General features: G+C 41.4%; 1 protein-coding gene across 1 annotated transcript in view; it reads left to right on the forward strand.

Annotated features, from left to right (window-relative positions):
• The first annotated feature begins 11,959 nt into the window (after positions 1 to 11,959).
• Positions 11,960 to 22,578, forward strand: part of Trim66 (tripartite motif containing 66) — a 42,531-nt gene continuing 31,912 nt past the window's right edge. The window contains exons 1-5 of the mRNA XM_058576888.1: positions 11,960 to 12,504; positions 18,066 to 18,169; positions 19,988 to 20,135; positions 21,150 to 21,282; positions 21,604 to 21,720. Of these exons, the coding sequence (XP_058432871.1) occupies positions 18,161 to 18,169; positions 19,988 to 20,135; positions 21,150 to 21,282; positions 21,604 to 21,720 (407 nt within the window). The 5' untranslated portion in view covers positions 11,960 to 12,504; positions 18,066 to 18,160. The remainder of the gene's footprint in view (positions 12,505 to 18,065; positions 18,170 to 19,987; positions 20,136 to 21,149; positions 21,283 to 21,603; positions 21,721 to 22,578) is intronic.

Below are 22,578 nucleotides of genomic sequence, written 5' to 3' on the forward strand. Positions count from 1 at the left end.
CCACCAATAAGAAATAGATCTGGGACACTTGAAGGCAAACATACCTTGTCAGAAAGATCTATTCTTGTAAACACCTCTAGGCTTTTTTTTTTCCCCCCCATGGCAAAGATGCTGTATTCTCTAAACCCAAGTACAGGGTTGAGGCTGAGGCACAAGCCTTCATCTCTGGGAAGGTACATGACCTGGACTTCTGAGGTCTGAGGCTTTTCTGACCTGTTGAGGAACATCTCCTTCCCAAATGTGGTAAATCAGTCTGCTTTTTGCTTTACTTACAGGGAGTGGAGCTTGCTTGCTGTACACGCTGCTTCACACCTGAGGATGTCAATGGAAAAGCCTCAGTCCCAGGCAGAGGCACCAGAAAGGGCATGGACACGTTCATGAACTTCAAGAGGCAGCCACTAGCTGACCAGAAACTCTGCTCCCGGGATGGACACATGGAAGCTGTAGCACAGATGTGCTCATTGTGCCGACAGGACCTGCAAGATGAAGGCTCTTGGTTTCTACCATGCCAACATTTGTTCTGTAAGGACTGCTTCCAGGGCTTGATGTAGGAGTTAGGGCATATTGCCAGGGCTTATGGGACTGTCCCAGATGGTAAGTACAAAAGCACCACAAGTTCACTTCCTTCTAGAGAACAGGTTTCTTTAGACAAAATCAGAATTTAAATGCCCAAGGGACACTCACTGCTGAAAGCAACTCTTTGGGGAATCTGTGAGACAAAGCAAATCCTCTGATGCCTAATATATCTGTTTTGTAAACTGGGAACTTTTCATCTGTGGGGTTTCCTTAAATTGGTGGTAGGCTAAGAAGCTTGTGAAGCCTTTAACCCAGGAGCAGTTACTTCCCATAGATAGCCAAGGTTTGACTGACTCCCTAGATGGAGAGGATGTATCCTGGCTCACTAAACTGCCACCATAGAAGAAGAACAGCTGGGTGTCTAGTGTTAGTCAGGAACAGATTTTGAACAGAATCACACTGACTAGTGAACCATTCAGTATTTAAGTTGCTGCCCAGCCTGAAGCCTGTGTCTTACTCCTGCATGTGTGGTTTCCTAGGAAACAATCTGAATTGAGAACTTTGAAGTCCTTGGAGACTGGAAGCAAGCAGGTCCTTTCATTTTAGTATTTTAGCACAGGGCACTTAGTACAGGAACAGTGTCTGCTGAATGAAATTGTACAGTGAGAAAGTCAAATAAATGGAAACATTTAGAAACATCATATTTGATAGTTTCCATTTGTTTAATTCTCTGCAGTATTTCCAAAGTGATTTGTAGCACAAAGCTAGCTTTCTTTGAGGCATTGCTATTAAGAGTGAGCTTTAAAGCTGAATCTTGAGCCCTCTGAACCTGTGGGCAAGCAACCTAACCTCTCTGAGCCTGCTGAAAGTTTGGAACACAGAAAAAATGTGGTCTATTTTGATTTTTAAATTTAACATGCAGCATGCCTATAATCCCAGAAACTCAAGAGGCTGAGGTGGGAGGATTGCAAGTTTGAGGCCAGTCTCAGCAATTTAGCAAGACCTGTCTCAAAGAAAAAATTGAAAAAAGGACTATGGATGTAGCTCAGTTGTAAAGTGCCCCTAGGTTCAATTCCCAATACCAAAAAACAAAAGTAAATTAATATATGATTTTTTAAAAAATATTTTTTAGTTGTTGATGGACCTTTATTTTATTTATTTGTATGTGGTGCTGAGGATCGAACCCAGTGCCTCAGGCATGCTAGGCAAGCGCTCTACCACTGAGCCACAACCCCAGCCCCTAATATATGATTTTTAAACATAATTTAAACTTTATTCTTTGTCAAGTTTTTAATTTTAAGTTACAAACCACATTCTACTTAAAAGTGGAATAAATTTTAACAATTACTTTTAAAGGAACTATAATTAATATTTAAACTTATTTATAAACTTTGTTATATTTACTTTGTAAATTAAATGTGTTTTCTTTCTTTTTAAGTACTTCAATTATCTGGAAAACAGGCATTCCTACTTACTTAACTCTTAGAAATACAGTAAATTTATAAATATAGTGAATCTTAAATATGCTTTAGCAGTGCTTACACTGTTGGGTGAATATCCAGCATATATATAAAGAACTCCTAAAGCTTAACAATAAAAAAAAATCTGATTAAAAAATAGGCAAAGACCTTAAATAGACAATTTTTCAAAGAAGATATATAAATGGCCAATAAGTAAATGAAAAAAAAATGTTCAATATCACTAATCATTAGGGAAATCTGGTCTGGGGTTGTGGCTCAGTGGTAGAGCACTTGCCTAGCATGTGTGAGGCACTAGGTTTGATTCTCAGCACTGCATATAAATAAATGAATAAAATAAAGGTTCATCAACACCTAAAAAAGCCATTAGGGAAATCCAAATAAAAAACTCAGTAAGGTACCACCACATGCTCATTAGGATGTCTATTAAACAAACAAACCAAAAAAGACCTAGATAATACCAAGTTTTGGCAAAGATACAGAGAAATTGGAATCCTGTACTGTTGGAATAGAAATTAGTATAGCTACTGTGAAAAATAATATGGTAGTTCCTCAGAAAATTAAAAATAGAATTACCATATGATCCAGCAATTCCACTTCTGGTTATACAACCAAAAGGATTTAGAATAGGAACTTGAAGAGATATTTGTATACCCATGCTCATAGCAGCATTTGCAATATCCACAAGGTGGAAGCACCCCAGGTATCTACTAACAGAATGGATAAACAAAATGCTGTATATCCATATAATGAAATAGTAATTAGTCTTAATAAGGAAGGAATTTCTGATGCATTCTGTTACACAGATGAACCTTGAAGGCATTATACTAAATGAAATAAACCGGTCACAAAAGAACAAGTACTATGTGATTTTAGTTACATTAGGTCTTAGACAAGTCAAATTCATAGAAATAGAAAGTAGAATGGTGGTTGCTAGGGGGTGGTGGAAATGGAGAGTGATTGTTTAATGGGTATAAGTTTCAGTTTTGCATTTATTTATTTATGGTACTGGGGATTGAACCCAGGGCACTCAGCCACTGAGCTATATCCCCAGCCCTTTTTATTTGTTATTTTGAGACAGGGTCTTGCTAAGTTGCTGAAGCTGGCCCCAAACTTGTGATTTTCCTGCCTCAGTCTCCCGAAGCACCGGGATTATAGGTGGGCACCACTGCACCTGGCCTTGCCCATTTTTTAATGGGGTCTTTGTTGTTGTTGAATTGTATAAGTTTATTATGTATTCTGAGTATCAATCCCTTATTAGATATATGACTTACAAGTATTTTCTCCCATTCAGTGAGTTGCTTTTTATTCTGTTGATGCACTAAAGTTTTTATTTATTTACTTTTTATTTTGTGGTGCTATGATCAAATCCAGGGCCTCACACATGCTAGGCAAGTATTACCATGAGCTACATTCTCAGCCCCAAGTGCTTAATTTTGATGAAGTCTTGATTTACCTATTTTTTGTTTTGTTGCCTGTGCTTTTGGTCTCATATCTAAGAAATAATTGCCAAATGCAAAGTCATGAAGTTTTCTTCTGAGAGTTTTATTATAGTTTTAGCTCTTAGAACTTTGATCTCACTTAAGATTTTGTTTGTTTGTTTTATGGTGCTAAGGGTTGAACTCAGGGCCTTGTGCATGCTAGATAAGCAATTCAATTAATATTTTTAATGTGGACTAATAGTGTGTGTCTTGAGACTTCAACTCTAATGTTAGAAGATTAAATTCATATGAATGGTGATTATTAGAATCATAGTGTTTGTCACCAAGTTATTCTATGTGCAGTGGAGAATAAAAGCATAAGCTCCGCCAGGCATGATAGCACACTCCTGTTATCCTAGTGACTTGCAAGACTGAGGCAGGAGGATTGCAAGTTTGAGGCCAACCTCAGCAACTTATGAGGCCCTAAGTAAGACCCTGTCTCAAAATACAAAACAAAAAGTTCTAATTTCAATCCTTAGGAGTGAAAAAAAATGGATTTAAAAGTATACACTTTGGTGTCAAGCATTTGAGTGTCAGTACTAATCTGCCTGCCACTTAATAGTTGTATAACTTGGGCAACTTACTGCATTTGTTAGTTCTCTAGGTTTTTATTATCATTATTATTGTTATTTTCCTGTAAAATAAGGTTGATAATAATAGTAACTAGTTCAAAGGAATGTTATAAGATTAAATGAGAAGATACACATAAATGAAGCATTCTGTAATAATCTAGTATATAGTAAGAGTCTAAGAAATGTCAGAAATGTTGTTATTTAGAACTTGTAAAACTGTGATATGGACACAAACAAATACACAAAAATTGTGTTAGGTATAAACATGCTTGATTTGGAACCAGAGAAGCAGTTTATGGTGTATGTGACTGTTTTCATTATGTCTTATGGTCTAGTTAGGCCATTGTTACCTTCCATATTTGCCTTTATAGGTGAACAGTGGAATAAGATTCCTCTTTATTTCTTGGAATTATTAGTAGTTTGTGCATTGTGGTATTTGTTGGTTTGTGTGTTTGTCTCCTGCACAGGTATTTATTGTCTGCTCTGTGTCAGGCTCTATGGCATTTAAAGTACAGAAATAAAAAGACAGGAGCTCATATTCTAATAAAGATAGATAAACAGATTATTTAAAGTTTTATCAAAGGATCAATAACTCTGAGAGGTTCTCCATGCCTCAGGACTGGTGGATATCAGTTGCTCATTAAATATTTTCTGAAGGACTAAACACATGGCACCCCAATTGCCGCAGTCCGGCTGCAGCAAACTAACTGGGGGGTGACGAACAACTTGTGTACATTGGTACAGCAGGAGTGGGAGCCGTTTATTGTAGGACAGGAGGGGTATATATACATTCCACACAGCTTATCTTAATTAACATAAACTAGATACAGCAGTCAACCAATAAGGAATCTCCACACTTAATGGCTCGCTGGCATTACTTCACAAACCACTCCCTCTGGCAAAATGCCAGGCGCCATCCTGACTTGTTTACAGACCCTAACACCCAATGAACTATCTGATGAAAGTCAGGGTTGTCACTTTTCTATGGCAAGTCTAGTGAGACACCAATAGTTGAACTCATATTTCTGGTTTGCAGTTTGAGAAACCATTCTTGGGTGTCTGATTCTTTGGAAAGAGCTTTCAGTGGTGTTACTTTATCCATCAGAATAGGAGCACAGCCTTTCTCAAGAAGGTTTATCCTCTTTCTGCCATTGTGGAATTTTTAAAAGTAAAATGTGGAATCAGGTAGAGGGATGGTAGGTAGATGGTTAGAGACTGCTGATGGCCAAGGAATAAATAGGTTTCCTAGTATCTAGCCAGATGATGCTACATTGCATAGGGATGAATATATTTTCATAAATCTATTTCCCCTGGTTAAATAGAAGAGGGGCTTTGTCTGAATTCAGGGTCCATCCAGCTGGTTTTCAACTCTAACCCTTCAAGGTCTGTACTCCTTATTGGGATTTAGAACTGAGGGGATGGCCTAAGGAGAGTATCTTCTCATTCAACTGGACTGTGCCTTCCATTTCTATAACCCAACATAGAACATGATATAGAACAGGAACTGAAGTGAATATTTGCCTATATAGGAGACTATTTTTCACTTGTGACACTGTCCCTTTCCATTCTTTAATGTGGAGGTACAAAACACAATTATCGCTGGGCTCAAGGTAGCACATGCCTATAATCCCAGTGACTTGGAGGCTGAGGCAAGAGGATTGAAAATTTAAGGCCAGCCTCAGGAACTTAGTAAGGCCATATCACCAAATAAAAAATAAAAAGGCCTGGAGATGTAACTCAGTGGTAAAATGCCACTTGTTTGATCCCCAGTACAGCCCAAACAAACAAAACCACACACAGTTAATTATCTAGCACTTACTATATTGGGCACTTGTTCCTGTATTATCTTTTCTAAACTTCACAGTAGCCTATAAGGTAGGTCTAATCATTCTTATTTATAGATGAAAAACTTGGGGACCAGGGAATTTATGGCTTAAGTTCTAACAACTAGTAAGTGTCAGGTCAGGTGAAACTCAAATTGTCATCTACATTATAGCACTTTGTTCGAGGGGAGAGTCCACAGGCACCTCGAATCACTGAACTGATGGGAATCCCAATGGAGAATCTATGAGGAAAGAGCAAATCTTGCAGCCTGAATTATCACATGCAATTTTTTATTAGTTTATTTTTTAATTAAGAAACTTTTAACTGATAGATAAAATTGTATGTATTTACCATGTAAAGCATGATGTTTTAAAGTACAGATACCTTCTGGAATGATTAAATCCAGCTGATTAACCTGTGAGTCATCTCACATTGTTATTTTGTGGTCAGAACACTTTATATCCACTCTTTCTGCATTTTGAAGAATACAGTATATAAGTAACTACAATCACCATGCTGTATAATACATATCTTGAACTTATTTCTCCTACCTAGCTGAAATTTTGTATCCTTTGGCCAACAATTACCAACCTGCTCTCTGTCTTAGCCCCTGGTAACCACCCTTCTACTTTCTACTTCTATGAGATCAACTTTGTTAGATTCCACATGAGGGAGATTATGCAATATTTGTCTTTCTGTGCCTGGCTTTTATTTCACTTAACATCATGTCCTTCAGGTTTATTCATGTTTCCCAAATGTTGGATTTCCCTTTTGTTCAAGGCTGAATAGTATTCCATCACATACATATACCACATTTCCTTTATCCATTAATTCACTAAAGGACACTTAGGTTGATTTAGGTTGATTCCATATTGTGGCCATTGTGAATAATGTTGCAGGAGTGCCTATTATTTCTTCAACATACTGATTTCATTTCCTTTGGATGTATACCCAATAATGCAGCTGCTGAATCAAGTGTACATCTTTAAATTAATACAGCTATAGCCAAGCTGAGATTCTCCCAAGCAACTCCAGAATACTAGGAAAATGGGTCTACATTACATCTGAGGTTCTGAGTAGACCAGCTGGGAAACATCTTTAAAAGCTGATGATGGAGACCAGAGTAAAGGTTGGAGTGTGCTGAGTACACAGTGGCTTAGCCCTGCAGTGGGATGACTAGAGCTGCAGGCTCTATGCAGAAAGGCTGGATATTGGAAATGGAGCTACTCAGACAATTAGAGTATCTGCTCAGGGCTATAGATGATTCTCTACTTGAGATGGTTCAGCTTTTAATTTTTTGACTTTTATGATTGTGTGAAAGAATATACCCATACAATCATTCTGCTTTTCACTTTTAATACAATAGTCAGTAAATTACAATGAAAACTTCAATACTTTATTATAAAATAGTATTTGTGTTAGATGATTTTGCCCAACTATAGGCTAATTTCAATGCTCTGAGTACTTTTAAGATAGGCTAGGATAAGCTATGATGTTTGGTAGGTTAGATGGATGAAATGGTTTTTCAATTTATGATATTTTCAATTTATGATGGGTTTATCAGGGCATAATTCTATCATAAGTTAAGAAGCATCTGTATTTCCTTTTAAGCCTAATTGAAAATGGTCCCCAGGTCAAATTCTACCCAGACAGTTAACAACTGAATACCAAAAGTGGTACTTTAAATAATTGTAGCAAGCTCTGAAGGGAGTCAGCATCCCTGAAATATTTACCTTGTGCTGGCTCATCTTCAAGATTCTCAGGGTTCCTATGGTTGTATTTGTTGTTTGGGGGTAGGTGGCAATTAATTGGGTATTTTCTTCCCTGTGTGAGTAAAAGGATCATCATTTTTTTCCTCTTTAAAGCAACTAAATAATGCTGGTTATTGTGGGCATGCCCGTAATCCTAGTGACTCAGGAAGCTGAGGCAGGAGGATTGCAAGTTCAAGGCCAGCCTCAGCAATTTAGTGAGGCCCTAGGCAACTTAATCAGACCCTGTCTCAAAATACAAAATAAAAAAAAAAAAAAGGACCGGGATAGCTCAGTGGTAGTGGGTCTCTGGGTTCAACCCCCTTCCCCCCCGCACATACACACACACAAAAACAACTAAATAACAAATTGTGTGGCTGAGAGACCTTGATTCTCAAATCTGAATTTCAGAATCTACCTATTTAAAATTTTGCTTTTCTCATTTTCAAAGTGGGGGATCTAATCAAGATGTGGGAAGAATAATGGTCCAAATGTCACAGTTCTAGAGCTCATCTGAACTCTAGCAAGAATTGACTGGACAATTCCAGACCCTCTCTGCTTTTCAGGCTTGGATTTGATTAACTCTAAAAATATCAAATAACTACCACAGTTCCATGCTTCCTGAAGCTAGTTAAGGGTGACAGCATATTTCTTATACACTGCTAATACTAAAAGGGAGAGCAATCACTGTCCCTTGGTGGGCAGGCCTTGGAGGTTTGGGGAAGATCCAAAGAAAGGGAAATGATGCAAGATGCTACAACCTCAAAGTCAGAGAGGGAAATGACTCTTATCTTAATGAGCAGCTCAGCTGGAGGAGTTCTAATGGTCTTTGGTGAGAATGGGAGGCAGGGGCTAAGATCTCAACCACAGGAGCCTGGGAGGCAGGTGACTGCTGTTTGTTTATTCAAGGTGCTGAACAGCATGTCCAACCTTCTGAAGTCTGGTGCAGGCAGGGACCCAAGTCTCCTAGGAAGAGGGTAGGCTGCTGAGCTGTTCTGAATGGGTGTGTGGCAGGTGCAGAAGCTGGAGCTGCAGAGCCCTATCATTGGGGTGGCTTTTTAGTTCATGAACAGCTTCCTCACCTTAATTGGCTCTCTAGGGTCTTGGGAGTAGCACTGGCACCTCTGAACAGTACCTGTTACTGTGAGAACAATTCCCCTGGTACTGGGAAGGAGGCAGGCTGTGTTTGGGGGGATGTGCTTGCCGTGCTAGTACTGACTAGGAAGCTATGCTTGGAACAGATTTGCTGAGGGAAGGGAGTGCAAGGTTCTCTGATTGCTAGGCATGGTGGCACTTGCCTTAACTCTAGCAACTTGGGAGGCTATGACAGGAGAATCATAAGTTAAAGGCTAGCCTGAACAAATAAGTAAGACTCTTATTTGAGTGTAAAAATTAATTTTTTTTCAAGACTGGGTATGTAGCTCAGTGGTAAAGTGACCCTTAGTTAAATCCTCAGTGTCACAAAAACAAGGTTCCTATGATTGATGGAGGGGGTCCTGGAGGAACTTTTTGTCACTGGAAATTTCTCATTCAAGGGGGCTTGAGTGAGTGCTGTAGAGGCCTGAGAATAGGAAAAGCCCTTTCAGTTCGTCTCCAATGCTCACTTTACAGATGGGGCATTGGAACCCAGAAAAGGCCAAGATCCTGCTGAAGTTCACATAATTGTTCATGTGCAGAGCCAGGAAAAAAGTCTAACTCCCTTGCCTGGCAGTCCAGGGTTTGCTTGGGCTTGTAGGCTGTAAAAACTGCAGACCTAGATGGGGCTGGAGATGTGGCTCGAGCGGTGGCACGCTCGCCTGGCATGTGTGCGGCCCCGGTTTGGTCCTCAGCACCACATACAAACAAAGATGTTGTGTCTGCCGAAAAAAACTAAAAAATAAATATTAAAAAAAAAAAAAAAAAAAACTGCAGACCTAGAGTAATGCTGCTCTAGATTCTTCCCCCGTTGTCTCTCTTCCCAGGCCCAGCTGGAAATGGGGTCATTCATTGGCTTTGCATGGAGTTTATCAATATGTCAAATTTTGGACTGACTCTTTGAGATTTAGGGTCAAAAGAGGCAGAGGTACTATCAAATGAGATGAGCCCCCACTCTCACCTGTATCTTCAACATTCCACTGTGGATATTTTCTTGGCATGAAAAGCCTGTCTCAGCTAAATGGTTCCTAGGACTATGGGTTCTGAAGGCTGTGAACCATATGTTCATCTCCAGCCTCATCTAGTCACCTGACTTTCATGTTCAGCTTATGACTTCATTCAGATCTGTTGCTGCTCAGTCTCCTGGATATTCCTGGTTGACCTCAGCTTATTCTGTATTCCTTCCTATAGTGATTTTTTTTTTTTCTGATCTCATTGTACCTATTGCCATTCTGAGTTATGTTCCCAAATTCTGTAGCTTCAACCCTGATCATTCCCTCTGACTCTGGGCCTACATTTTAGCTACCTAAAGCCTACCAGTTTCTTTCAGTTCAGAATAGAAACTTAGTGCCTTCAATTCTCTTCCCAACAGGGACTCAAATTAATTTTACAGCCTCATTTCCTACCATTTCTCAACATGTCTTAGCCTTACTAATATTCTCCTAGAGAGGACCTACATTTTGGCATTTATAATCTGTTTATAATGTTCCCTCTTTCTGAATTCCCTTTCCTTTTTAGTAACATCCTACCCAAATTTAAAGGTCCAGCTCAAATGTGAATCAGTTATCAGAACTAGAGCTCACAGGAATAAGAGTGGCCTTGGGAACAAACAGGAACCCCCAAATCATAATTGAATCCCAAAGGGTGAGGTTAGAACAACTTAAGAAGCTGTTGCTTTAGGGTAGATGTGGGTAAGCTTTTTGTATAAAAGAGTAAATAGTAAATGTTTATGTCATTGCTAGACATAAGTCTGTCACAACTACTTAATTCTGCCATTGTAGCACAAAAGCAGCCATTAACAACAGAAATGAAATAGGCATGATTATGTTCCAATAAATGGTTCCATAACCATGTTATTTATTTACAAAAACAGGCAGGCTGTAGTTTTCTGACCTGTTTTAGGCACTGGGGAAATTGGGTGAGTTTGAACCTATGGGTGTCATCAAATAGGAATAACCAGGCATGGATAGAAAAATATGGAAAGAGGGGCTGGAATTGTGACTCAGTGGTAGAGCGCTTGCCTAGCACGGGCGGGACCTGGGTTCGATCTTCAGCACCACATAAAAATAAAGGCATTGTGTTGTGTCCATCTACACCTATTTTTTTTTTTTTAAAGTCTATCCCAGGGCAAAAAAAAAAAAAAGAAAGAAAGAAAAATATGGAAGGATAAGATGGGATTTGGCAATTGCCCTCTTCCTCTTCCACCTGTCTCTGTTTGTGACAGCCTATCCACTTGACTCAACATACCACTGCTACCCGCGACATCCAATTTTGGTCATGTCCTACCAGTTCTCTTTGTCTCTCTCCCACTCCCACCCCGATACCAGGGATTGAACCTAGGGGCACTTAACCACTGAGCCACATCCTGAGTTCTTTTTATATTTTATTTTGAGACAGGGTCTCACTGAGTTGCTTAGGGCCTCCTTAAATTGCTGAGACTGGCTTTGAACTCACAATCCTCCTGTCTTAGCCTCCCAGGCTGCTGGGATTATAGGCATGTGCCATCAAACCCAGCTCTTCTGTCCCTTTGTTCCACTTCTGTCCTCATTGAGGATTTCATTAATATTTGACTGGACAAGCCTCCTTTCTGACCTCCCTGCTTCCAGTTCACCATGATAATCAGTTGTAAAGCCCAGCTCAGTCATGGTTCAGAACCTTTTTGCATTTTCTTTTACTATAAAGGACAGGCTCCTTAGCTTAGCATTCAGAGCCTTTCAGAGCTTACTCTCCTGCCAGTCTCTCCAAGTTCATTCCCTGCCGCTCCCCCTCATTCAGATTTTGTAATTATCCAGTACTTGAAGTCTTGCTACATCCTAATGTCTTTCCTCCAACTCGACCCTGTTTTTCCTTCCTGCTTATGTGTGACTTTATCTCTCTGGGGGGTAGATTTAGCTGCCAAGGAACACACCTTCCAGGACCATTGTGCATCAAAAATATGTGTCTTCTCCATCTGAAGTCCTAATCCTCTGCTTGTGACGGACCTTTGGTCACTATAGCAACTGACTGTGACGTCACAGGATAAGGACTTCAGGTGAAGTGGCAGGAGCCAGGTGAGTGTGTAGGAGAGAGATTTTAATGTCTGACGTAGCCCCCCCCCCACACCCTCCTTCAGTGCTGGGGGCATGGAGGGATCTCTCGGGCTCCTGCTGTTTTTTAAAATGATGCAGTGAGAGTGTGTGCCTGGCATCTGCGTGCTGCAGCAGTATGGGGCTGTCAGAGTGTGTCAACTTGAGCTCTGGCTGTGCAGGCACCGCTGCTGCGTGAGCCTGTTATTCCATTCTGGATTGCTATTTTGATACCCAGATTGCATCATTCTTCCTACGTATAAACAGGGGGTCCCCAGGGCCCTGCAGCTACTCACTTCTCCACCAACACTGTTGTTGTGATGAGCTCTATTTAAATGAGCTGCCGGATCGGGGCAGGTTCCAGCCACACATGAGCACTGTCATTTTGGGGAACATGGAGGGCTGAAGGATTTTTGGATCGAGTCCTAAAAGGCTGAGAGTGATGGCCTCCCGAGCTGTGCAGAGGGCGACAGAGCTAGTTCCTGAAAGTTGAAAATCTCGTTTTCTTCCTTCTGAGCTTCTATTCCAAGGCACCCAGAGGATTAGGAAGGAGATGCAGCTAGGAAGAGAGTCGCCTCTTTGAGGTCTCCCTCTTGCTGTTCAGTTTGGGAAAATTGCTGCAGAGGCTTCGAGATAAACAGGAACAGGAGGAGTCAACCAAGCTCTCTCTTGCAGGAGCATCTCAGGTGAGCTAGAGAAATGCAGCCCTGGCTGTGCATCAAAGCAAGGAGGAGAAGCTCCAGGCTGCTCCCCCTACCCCACCCACAACCCAGCTCCCTGAGGCTTAGGCCTTGTAGCCTTGCTGGCTGCAGCATGCAGTGGGGGGTGCTCCTGGGCTCCTGGCAAGCACCATCCTCTGGGACCTGTGGTGGTCTTACCTGTCGCTCCTCTGACTTCTCTCCTCTGACTTCTCTCCAAGGTGTTGCTCTAATCACAGGGCAGCAGGGCGACAGGTAAGCCTGCAGGCAGCCAGGGGCAAATTTGGCAATCATCTTAGGAGTGTCTTGAATTGAAGTCTGTCTTTCTAGCAGAGACTGAGCATCTGAAGAGTGGGTGCAGCATGTTTCTTGAAGGTGATACTCTCTGAATTATGGGTTAGAGGTCGACTTCAGGCGTTGTGGTAGGGCCCTTACCTGATGCCTTCTGGGGCTGTCTGGAGTGGGAGGGCATGAGTGGTTAGTGAGAATGACCAACCTGTGAGAGCATGCAACCAGAGTGTTTTTTCACCTTGCCTAGTGCTTGGTAGAGGCACAGTGAGGTAGAGTGTCTTACCTGTGGCTATAGAGGGAATCAAGGACTGTTCAGTGGTTCAGGGTACCCCCTGTTTTACAAGGGCTATGTGAGTTTTAGCTAAGTCCCTGCCTGTCTCGGGCATCTATGTCACCCTTCATGTGGTAGGGGATAGGCTAGATGAACAGTGAAGGTCTGTCCAGCTTTGATTCTACATGTGGGTACTAGGAGAGGAGCGTCAGGCTGCTCTAGAATATCCCACTACTCTGTCAATGTCAGATTGTAGGCCCCAGCTACAAAGTTGCCTGGATCCATGGACAAGATCTGAGGAATGAAAGGCTTCTCAACCCTTAACATTGGACTCAGGCTTCTGCATCTGGCATGTTTGTGCTTACCTGGTAGCATAAGCTCACATAATACTACCTTTCTGAGGCCTCTTTGGGATTTTTCTCTCACTCTAATCCTCTGGTGCCCAGGTTGCTTTGGCCCTGCCATTCATGTGTGAAGGGTAGAATAACCAGAGTAGGCCTTCCTTCCTGGCTGCTTCACTAAATCCTAGGCTCAGCACATTCTCTAGGCCCCTGTCATATTGCCAAACCTCAGGCCACACCCTAAGCCTGGGCCTTTTAGTTAAGGTTTAAATCAAGGGAGACAAAATGTATTTTCCAATTTAGTACCAATCCCCAGGGTATCTGGGTATCAGGACATCCTTCTGTCTATTGGGAATCTGCCCTTTTCTCTGCCAAAGGGGAAATCCATCACAGCTACATTCATAGTTTTTCTGAACTTTCTGCCTTTTTCATCTTCATGATATGGGGGACAGAGCTACCAGGAAAAGAGAGAATTCTAAGGTGCTGGTCCCCAAACTTGGTAATAAATTATAATCACCTGGAGCATTAAAAAAATGCTGATGACTAGACCACCTCCTGAAATTCTTATTTAATTGGCATGGGATTTGTGGTGTGTGTGTGTGTGTGTGTATGTGTGTGTGTGTGTGCACGCACACCTGAGTGGCACTGGGGATCGGATCTGAGGCCTTTTACATATTAGGCAAGTGCTCTGAACTCTAACATTGAGTATATCCCTAGTCAACCCCACTGAGCCACAGCCACAGTTCCTATAATTGGAATATTATTATGGAATATTTTATTTAAATCATTTGCCTAGTTAATTAAATTATCTTATTTATGTACAATTTAGTTGTAAAGGAGAAAACATAGTGGAAAAGGCATGGTTTTTAGAGACAGATGGACTTGGGTTCCAATCAGTTCTGCCCTTACCTGTAGGATCTTTTTTTTTTTTTTTTTTTTTTGGAGTACCGTGGATTGAACTCAGAGGTACTCCATCACTGAGCCACATCCCAAGTCCTTTTTTGTATTTTATTTAGAGACAGGGTATCACTGAGTTGCTTAATGCCTTGCTTTTGCTGAGGCTGCTTTGAACTCGTAATCCTCCTGCCTCAACCTCCCAAGCTGCTGGGATTATAGGCATGTGCCACCACGCCTGGCCTTGTATGATATTTGAAAGGTGATAACTTCTTGGAACCTCCAGTTGTAAAATGGAGACAATGCCTATTTCCCAAAGATGGTCTGATGGTTAAATGAGATAACATATGTAAAGTGCCTGGCACAGAAAGTTATGGAAAACAGATGAAAATTTGCCCCACACCTCCTTGGGACCAGAAGTTTTCATTTTAATGACTGATGGCCTGAACAACCTTGGCTTTCACAACTATTCTCCCATGTCCCTAGGTCCCACGAGGATCTCTGGTGCCTATAAAACTTCCTCATTTTGGAAGCAGAAGCCCCATTTCTCTGGGACAATCAGATGGCCTTGGGATCTGGCTCTCAGGATTGATGTTCCTGTGTGTGAAATAAAAGCTCAAGCCTGTTGATTGATAATTCAAATAGAAATAAGAACTATTACAAATAATATTTTATGTATGGTATGATTTAAATATGTATCAATAACTGAATTAACAACGAATATTATAAGTACATGTTTGGTACAATGATTCTCCATCTCTGCTCTCTGCAGCATACCCCTTCAGAAGGATGGTCTCTTAAATCCAGGCCTCCCCTCAGCCCCAAGCCTGTCCTCAGAGTATCGTACAAGGATGTTAGCCAGGTTACTAATTGGCTGGCTGTCCATTCTCACCTTGCCCAGATGAATATGTCAGAAGCCTAGCTATAGTGGGCAAAGGATTAGGAAAACTATACTTTAATGGTAATTGTGGATTAGTTTTGTATGTAGAATATGAACAGGTAGTTAAAATGCAGTGTGATACTTGTTATGGGATGTCCAAGGTGCTATGAGAACCCAGAAGAGGAACTAATTAACTCATTCTGGGGGAAATAAATTCTGCTTCTTGAAAGTGGGATATTTGAACAGGTTTGAAAGGATGGATAGAAGTTTATCTGTATAGAAGGGGAACAAGAAAGTATTTCAGGGAGAGGATACAACATTTTCACAGCCACACAAAGATTTGTTCTGTTCAGGAGATGGCAGAAATATTTGGTGTGGCAAAAACAGTATTCTTGGAAGATGAAGCTAGAGATGATACTAGAGGGAGATAAGCCCAATTTGAAAAAGGTTCTTGAATGACAGACTGAGTATTTTGGCTTTAAGGCCATCACAAGAGGATGTGTGGTAAGGCCTTGTTTGATTGATTCATTTCTTTCTCTGTTTTCATCCCCTCCCACCCCTGGTACTGGGTTTGGTTGAATCCAGGGGCACTCTGTTGTTGAGCTACATCCTAGCTTTTTTATTTTTTAACCTGAGATAGGGTCTCACTAAATCGAAGAGGCTGGCCTGGAACTTGCTATCCTCCTGGTTCAGCCTTCCTAGTTCCTGGGAGTACAGGTGTGTGCCACTGTGCTTGGCTTCATTCTGTTAATGAGGCAATGTTACTGTGATGAATGCTTGGGCAGCTGGTACCAGGGAATTAGAAGTTTTGGGGAAATCATTTTTGACAATTAGAGCAGCATTTCTGACTGACAGGTAGATAAGGAGGCTTCCTCTAGAAGCTACCTGATTGCCTGGATGATGTCTCCTGTAAAGAACATCCTTCTCTACCTCTGGCCACAGTTCTTGACCGGTGGGAAAATGCCCAGGAGATTCCAGATGCAATTCTGTAATTAATATTCATGACTCTGCAAAGACTAGGGGAGTTTTTCTTTTGCAGGGGGGAAACAATGTTGAACTATAATTTAAATGATTTTGTGGATTTTGATTTTTCCAGATTATAGAAATTAGCTTTTGCTGTACAATAAGGCACCCCAAAACTTAATGGTTAAAGCAACTGAACTTAATTCAGTTTATGATTCTACAGGTTGACAATCTGGGCTTAGATTCTCTGGGTGGTTGTTCTGGGGTAGGCTGGACTTGGCTAATCTTGACTCTACTCATTCTTGTGTCAGAGTTTCAACCTGTAGGTTTCTTGGGGCTAGCTGGTATAGGATGGCCTCAGGGGGATGTGTAAGACAACTAAGGCCTCTCTCTAACAAATAAGGCCATCTTCTAACAATCTGAGCCCCAATTTAAATTTTTCACATGGCAGTCTTAGAGTTAGTTCTAAGAGCAAGAGCAGAACCACATAAAGCCCCTAAACTCGGAACTTGGTCATTGTTGCTTTTGTTGCAATTCATTGGTCAAAACAAGTCACAGGACCAGCCTAGATTTAAAGGATGGAAAGAACTACTTTTTTTATTAGGGAAATAGATGCAAGGAGGGGAAGAATTGGTGGCAACTTTTTAAATCTGCTATTCATTCTGGATTTCATCGCCAGGAAGAGAATCTAAGCCCAGTTGGTAATTGAGGCTATTGCTCCGCTATGAATGGAATATGAGGAATCTTTTGAATTCAGAGGTAACATCCATGGAGGACTATGTGTTTTTTTTCTTTAATTTTCTTTTTTGTTTTTGTGGTATTAGGGATTGTACCTAGGGGTACTTTACCACTGAGCTACACCCCCAGCCCTTTTAATTTTAGTTTGAGACAGGGTCTTGCTAAGTTACTGAGTCTGGCTTTGAACTTCCTTCTGCCTCTCAGCCTCCTAGTCTGTGAGATAACAGGTGTGTGCCACTGTGCCCAGTTGGATTATGTGTTTTCTTAAGTATCATCTAATTTAATTCTCATAGCAATGCTTATTTTCCTTCCCATTTTATATATGATGAACAAGCACAGGGGAGTTAAGTGAGATTAGGTGATTTGCCCAAGGTCATTGGATGGTAAATCTGGTATTTGGATTTACATTTGTCCAACTGCAAATCTGGAGCAACTGCTGTTGTATCATCCATTTCTATGTTAATGAGATAAGACAGAGAATATTGGTAGCACTGCTGCAATTATTTCTATAGCCAACCCCTTTCTGGGTCCTTCTCATGCCTGGACACAGGTATCTTGCCCTAATTGAGTAGCTCATTTCTTTGTTTCTAGTTGGCTGACTACTTTTGGGATGAGCCTGAGGAATCACAGTAGCTTCCGGGGTGTCAGTCTTATGCCACTTATATAGTTCAGAAGTGCACTTTGTGGAAGAATATGTTAGAGACTGTTGCATTTTTCTGGGGAGGAAAAAGTCAAGTTGATCATTCAGGAATTAAAACACACACACACACACACACACACACACATATACATATACATATACATGCATACGGCTGGGATTTGGGATGTGGAACGAGGAAGAGAGCTGCAGGAAGGTACCTGATTATCAGAAGCAGAGTAGGGTTGGGTTTGTAGTAGCAGGTTCATTCTACTACATGAGGGGAGAAAGGTAGGAACAGGTAAAAATAGGAATGTGAGGAGACCAGACGGTCTGAAGGGAAGGCCTCTGGTGGGATGATCATGTTCAAAATACCCACACTGTAACAGCAGACTATGTCATCACATGCAGCTCATTTTGGCCTACGTGGTTATTTCCACATATCTTGATGCTGCATATCTGAAAGTCTCTGCCTAGGCCTTGTATATAATCTTTTATGTTGCCCTGACTCTGTTGTCATTCTTTTCCCCCTAGAGCTCATCTCCTGTCCTGGATGTAAGCGAGTGTATCTTACCAGGGATGTAACTGAACATTTTTTTCTACAGTGCTTTCCTACTGGGCACCCCAAAATGGCCAGGGTAAGTCAAAAGGTGATCCTTTTCAGATTTGTGAGGTGTCTTTTCATAAGTCTTTCACCCATTACTCTGATAGTTCCTCTTCCATTGATTTTCCTAATCATCCATCCATCTGTCCAATCATCCATCTATTATCTAAAATGAAATAAAAGATTTTGAGCCTGGAGAGGCAAAGCAGGAATTTTTTTATCAAGTGAAAATTATAGGTGTGTGTATGTGGCACACATAGGTGTGTGTGTGTGTGTGTATGTGTGTGTGTGTGTGTGTGTGTGTGAATGCTTTTAGTGGAAGGTGAATGTATTTTAAAGTACATTAAGTATTGCTTAATTTATCTAGGTGTTTTCCTCTTTCTTATAGCTCTTACTGAAAAACATAAGTACAGGGCTTTTATTTCCATTTTTCCCTCAAGTTGAAAGGTACACACTAGCCTCGATTTAATGGGCCCATTAATTTTGCCTGTGTTTAACAACTATCACTTTTCTCCTTATTTCTAAATTTCACATCACTTACTGACTGGTACTCCTTCTGTTCCTCTTTCCACTGGGGTATCTTTACTATTACATTTATTCATTCAATAGTTTTTTTTTACCTGTTCCTGTATCTGATTCTTATTGAACATCTATTGTGTATCAGGCCCTATGCTATGTGCTAAGGATATAGACCCATAGACGCATGCATTCAATTTCTAAGGAATTTATAGTATAATTATAAAACTTTGAGACTTCATTTCAGTTTGATGGCCTGTATGATTCAGCATAGACAGGTCAAGTTTCCCCAAATCTTCTCTTTTTCTGATGTTTTACATCAGCCCTAGCAAAGTATTTGCTACCAAATGAAGGAAAAGACTAGGTACTCTCAGGCCAGACAGACCCCAGGAGTGGAAACACAGCTTTGAAAGTTTTTCTATACTTGGTTTATCTTGGGTGTATATGGTCATCTTTCTGTGTACTACCAAATCTGGGGCTTTCTCCCCTCAGAAGGCAGGTTAAATGTTCTACTTTTCCTTGCTTTTTTTTTTTTTGTCCTGGGGACTGAATCCTGGGGCACTTTACCACTGAGCTACAGGGTCAGACTGAGACAGGGTCAGTCTTGCTAAGTTACTGAGGGCTTTGCTAAATTGCCAAGGATGGCCTCAATCTTGTGATCCTCCTACAGCCTCCCAAGTCATTGGGCTCACAAGCATGCGCTGAAGCGCAAGTCTTATTTTTAGTTTTTTTTTTTTTTTTTTTTTTTTTGAGACAGGATCTTGCTGTGTTGCCCAGGCTGGTCACAAATAGTTGGACTAAAGAGATCCCTTCTCCTCAGCCTCCTGAGTGCTGGGATTATAGGCATGTACTACCACACCCCATTGTGCTTTCCCTCTATTATATTTTTTTCCTCCCTGTCTGCCTGGTAAACCTGCTTGTCATTCATTATCCAACTCAAACATTACCTCTTGATGAAACTTTCCTGACCACTTCTAGGTCAAGTTCCTGGAAACCCCCCTTTTGCTTCCTTAGCACCTATCACATCTTTTTATCACAGCATTACCCATTTAATGGGCACCACCCTGCCTAGATTGTATATGCCTTCAGGGTAGATCCTTGGCTTATTCATCTGAGTATCTTTAGCCTTGGCACAGAACTTGTGTGAACAGCACCTAGAGCATCCACTGTTTTGTTACAAAGGGTGCTTTCTCTCACTAGCACTGCCAGGTGACTCTACAGTAGACTGTACCCCAAATAGTAGAAGAACAACCCTGCAAAACCCCAGTCTCTGGAAAGTTTGATACTTGCAGAGCAATGCAGATACGGCTAGTAATTCTACATTCTCTACTTTCAGAATTGCTCTGAGTGCAAGGAGAAGAGGGCAGCACACATCCTCTGTACCTACTGCAATCGCTGGCTGTGCAGCTCCTGCACAGAGGAACACCGGCATGGCCCTGCCCCTGGGGGCTCGATCTTTCCCAGGGCCCAGAAGGGATCTTCAGGTACCACTCCTGCCTCTCCCACCTGGCTCTCACGCCCTGAGGCAGTAGTAAACCTCAGAATCCCTGGAGAATTGTTTTCTGATATTATTTCCCAGCTAAGGGAGAAAGTAAGTGTGCTTCCAGGGCCTTTCTCAAAGGGAGGAAGTCTCTTTTACAGTCTAAGGGGATGACTCATTCCAGCTTCTCCCTGCTGGGGTCGGGTGGGTAGGTGTGGGTGAGATGGTGCAGAGAGCATAATCTTTTTTTTTTTTAATTTTAATTTTTTAGTTGTAGATGGACACAATACCTTTATTTATGTTTTTTTTACGTGGTGCTGAGATTGAACCCAGTGCCTCACATGTGCCATGCAAGCGCTCTACTACTGAGCTACAACCCAGCCCCAAAGAGAGCATAATCTTGAATTATCATGGGAGATAGCTGAGTTTTACCTTCTACCTCTGTTTAGAGCAATTATGCCTCACTTCTATTTAGTGACTTATTAACTTAGTATGGATCATGGCTTGTCTTTGTCCATCCAACACCGTCTGTTATAAAAGACAGTCTTGAAAGGCTTTTATTAAGGCCCTTGAATTATGGGGAAAGGGGTTCTACAGTTGTCAAACTCTTAGGAAAGGGAGCTGTTGGCCAGGCTAAGAAGCTGGTTTCAATCCCATGATAACAATTCTAATTAATGAAGAAGTTTAGGTTAATTTTAGAGGGTTTATTATTCTGCAGGAGATCCACATACAGCATTAGTAAGCACCTTCCTCAGCTTCTGGCAGGTGGCAGGATGCTAGGGCTTGGTGGTGTGTTATTTCTGGACAGCTGAGCCTAGATCCTCCTAGGCTAAGCCTAAATTCCTCCTTTTTCTTCTTGCCCATCCTGGAAAGAAGCATATCCTGTTTGTACCACCTCTCCCAAGCTCTGAGTCTCTGTGGTATTTGTTGATGGCTGAGGGCTGAAGGCTGCTCAGTGAACTTAACTGAGAAGTCTACCAGAGGAGGAGAAGCCCACTTTCTCTATCTTCTGTGGCAGGAGTGAATGGTGATTCTGGGGACTTTGCTTTGTACTGTCCTCTACACACACATGAAGTGCTCAAGCTATTCTGCGAGACCTGTGATGTGCTCACATGCCATAGCTGCCTGATGGTGGAACACAAAGAACATAGGTGAGGCTTGTGGGTTGCCTGAAATGGGCTTGGGAGGACTCTGAACTCCTTACTTGTGAGGACTATAGCTCCCAGAGCATCAAAATCCTCTTGCTGCCCAAGCCAACCTGCAGTCCTTGAGCTGAAGTGTTTCTCTGCTCCTGTTATGGCTTCTCTTGAGAAAGTTTAATGGGCCAAGAGCCTGCAGTGCATTTGTCTCAAGATATAATCATGGCCTCAATGGGCCTGGCTGAAACTATACAATATAGGGACTCCTGCTTGATTAGCATGGTCAGAATAGCAGCCAGTCCTCCTCAGCTTTTTCCTTGTCTCCTCCCCTAGATGCAGACATGTTGAAGAAGTTCTACAAAACCAGAGGATGCTTCTGGAAAGTGTGACTGCACAGGTGGCACATAAGAAATCCAGTCTACAGACATCTGCAAAGCAAATTGAGGACAGGTAGCACAGGCTAGTCCCTTGCCAGTGCTAGAAATGCTCTGCTCCCTCACATTCTAGGTCCTGGCACTAGGCAATTAGATGTGGTGTCCATGGAAAAGACATGTGGTTAAAGAGATGTGGGCATGTCCTAGAAGGCAGGCATCCTGGCCTTAGAGGCTTCAAGGCTGGTGAGGGTCTTTGGGTCATCACTTGGTTAACTGAGGCTCATGATGATCAGAGTGCGTCTGGGCCAAAATATTTGCCTCATGAAACTAGCCAGAAGTGCCTGCTTGAGAATAGTTACACAGTAGATACTGGAGAAGAATTCTGCTATTTATTTTTGAGGTTATAACAAGTCAGTGGCAGTTTGTTTTCCATAAAAATCTACAAAAGAGGGCTGTGGCTGTGGTTCAGCGGTAGCACATTTGCCTGGCATGTGTGAGGCACTAGGTTCAGTTCTCAGCACTGCATATAAATAAATAAAATAAAGGTATATCAACAACTAAAAGCAAATATATTTTAAAAATCTACAATGACATAAAATCATTGTTATTTTTTTTTGTTTTTATTTACTTTTTTAGTCATACATGACAGTAGAATGCATTTTGATATATAATACATACATGGAATGTACATACATCAATCATATTGTCTATTCTATTCTGCTGCCCTTCCTATCCTCCCTATTACTCCCCTCCTCTCCCATCCTTTCTCTCTTTCCAATCTAATGTGACACACTTTTTTTTTTTAACATAAAATCACTGGAAATGATTTTATAGGAAAATTATTGAACTGAAAGCTAATCACATGGGAGACTGGGTTGGGCATCATATATTAATTATTTTTTTTTATTCTAGAAATTCTTTCAGTCAGGAATTA

Source organism: Marmota monax, unplaced genomic scaffold (assembly GCF_021218885.2).
Source record: "Marmota monax isolate L192 unplaced genomic scaffold, Marmota_monax_Labrador192_F-V1.1 WCK01_AAM20220418_F8-fsc00061, whole genome shotgun sequence".
Taxonomy (NCBI): Eukaryota; Metazoa; Chordata; class Mammalia; order Rodentia; family Sciuridae; genus Marmota; species Marmota monax.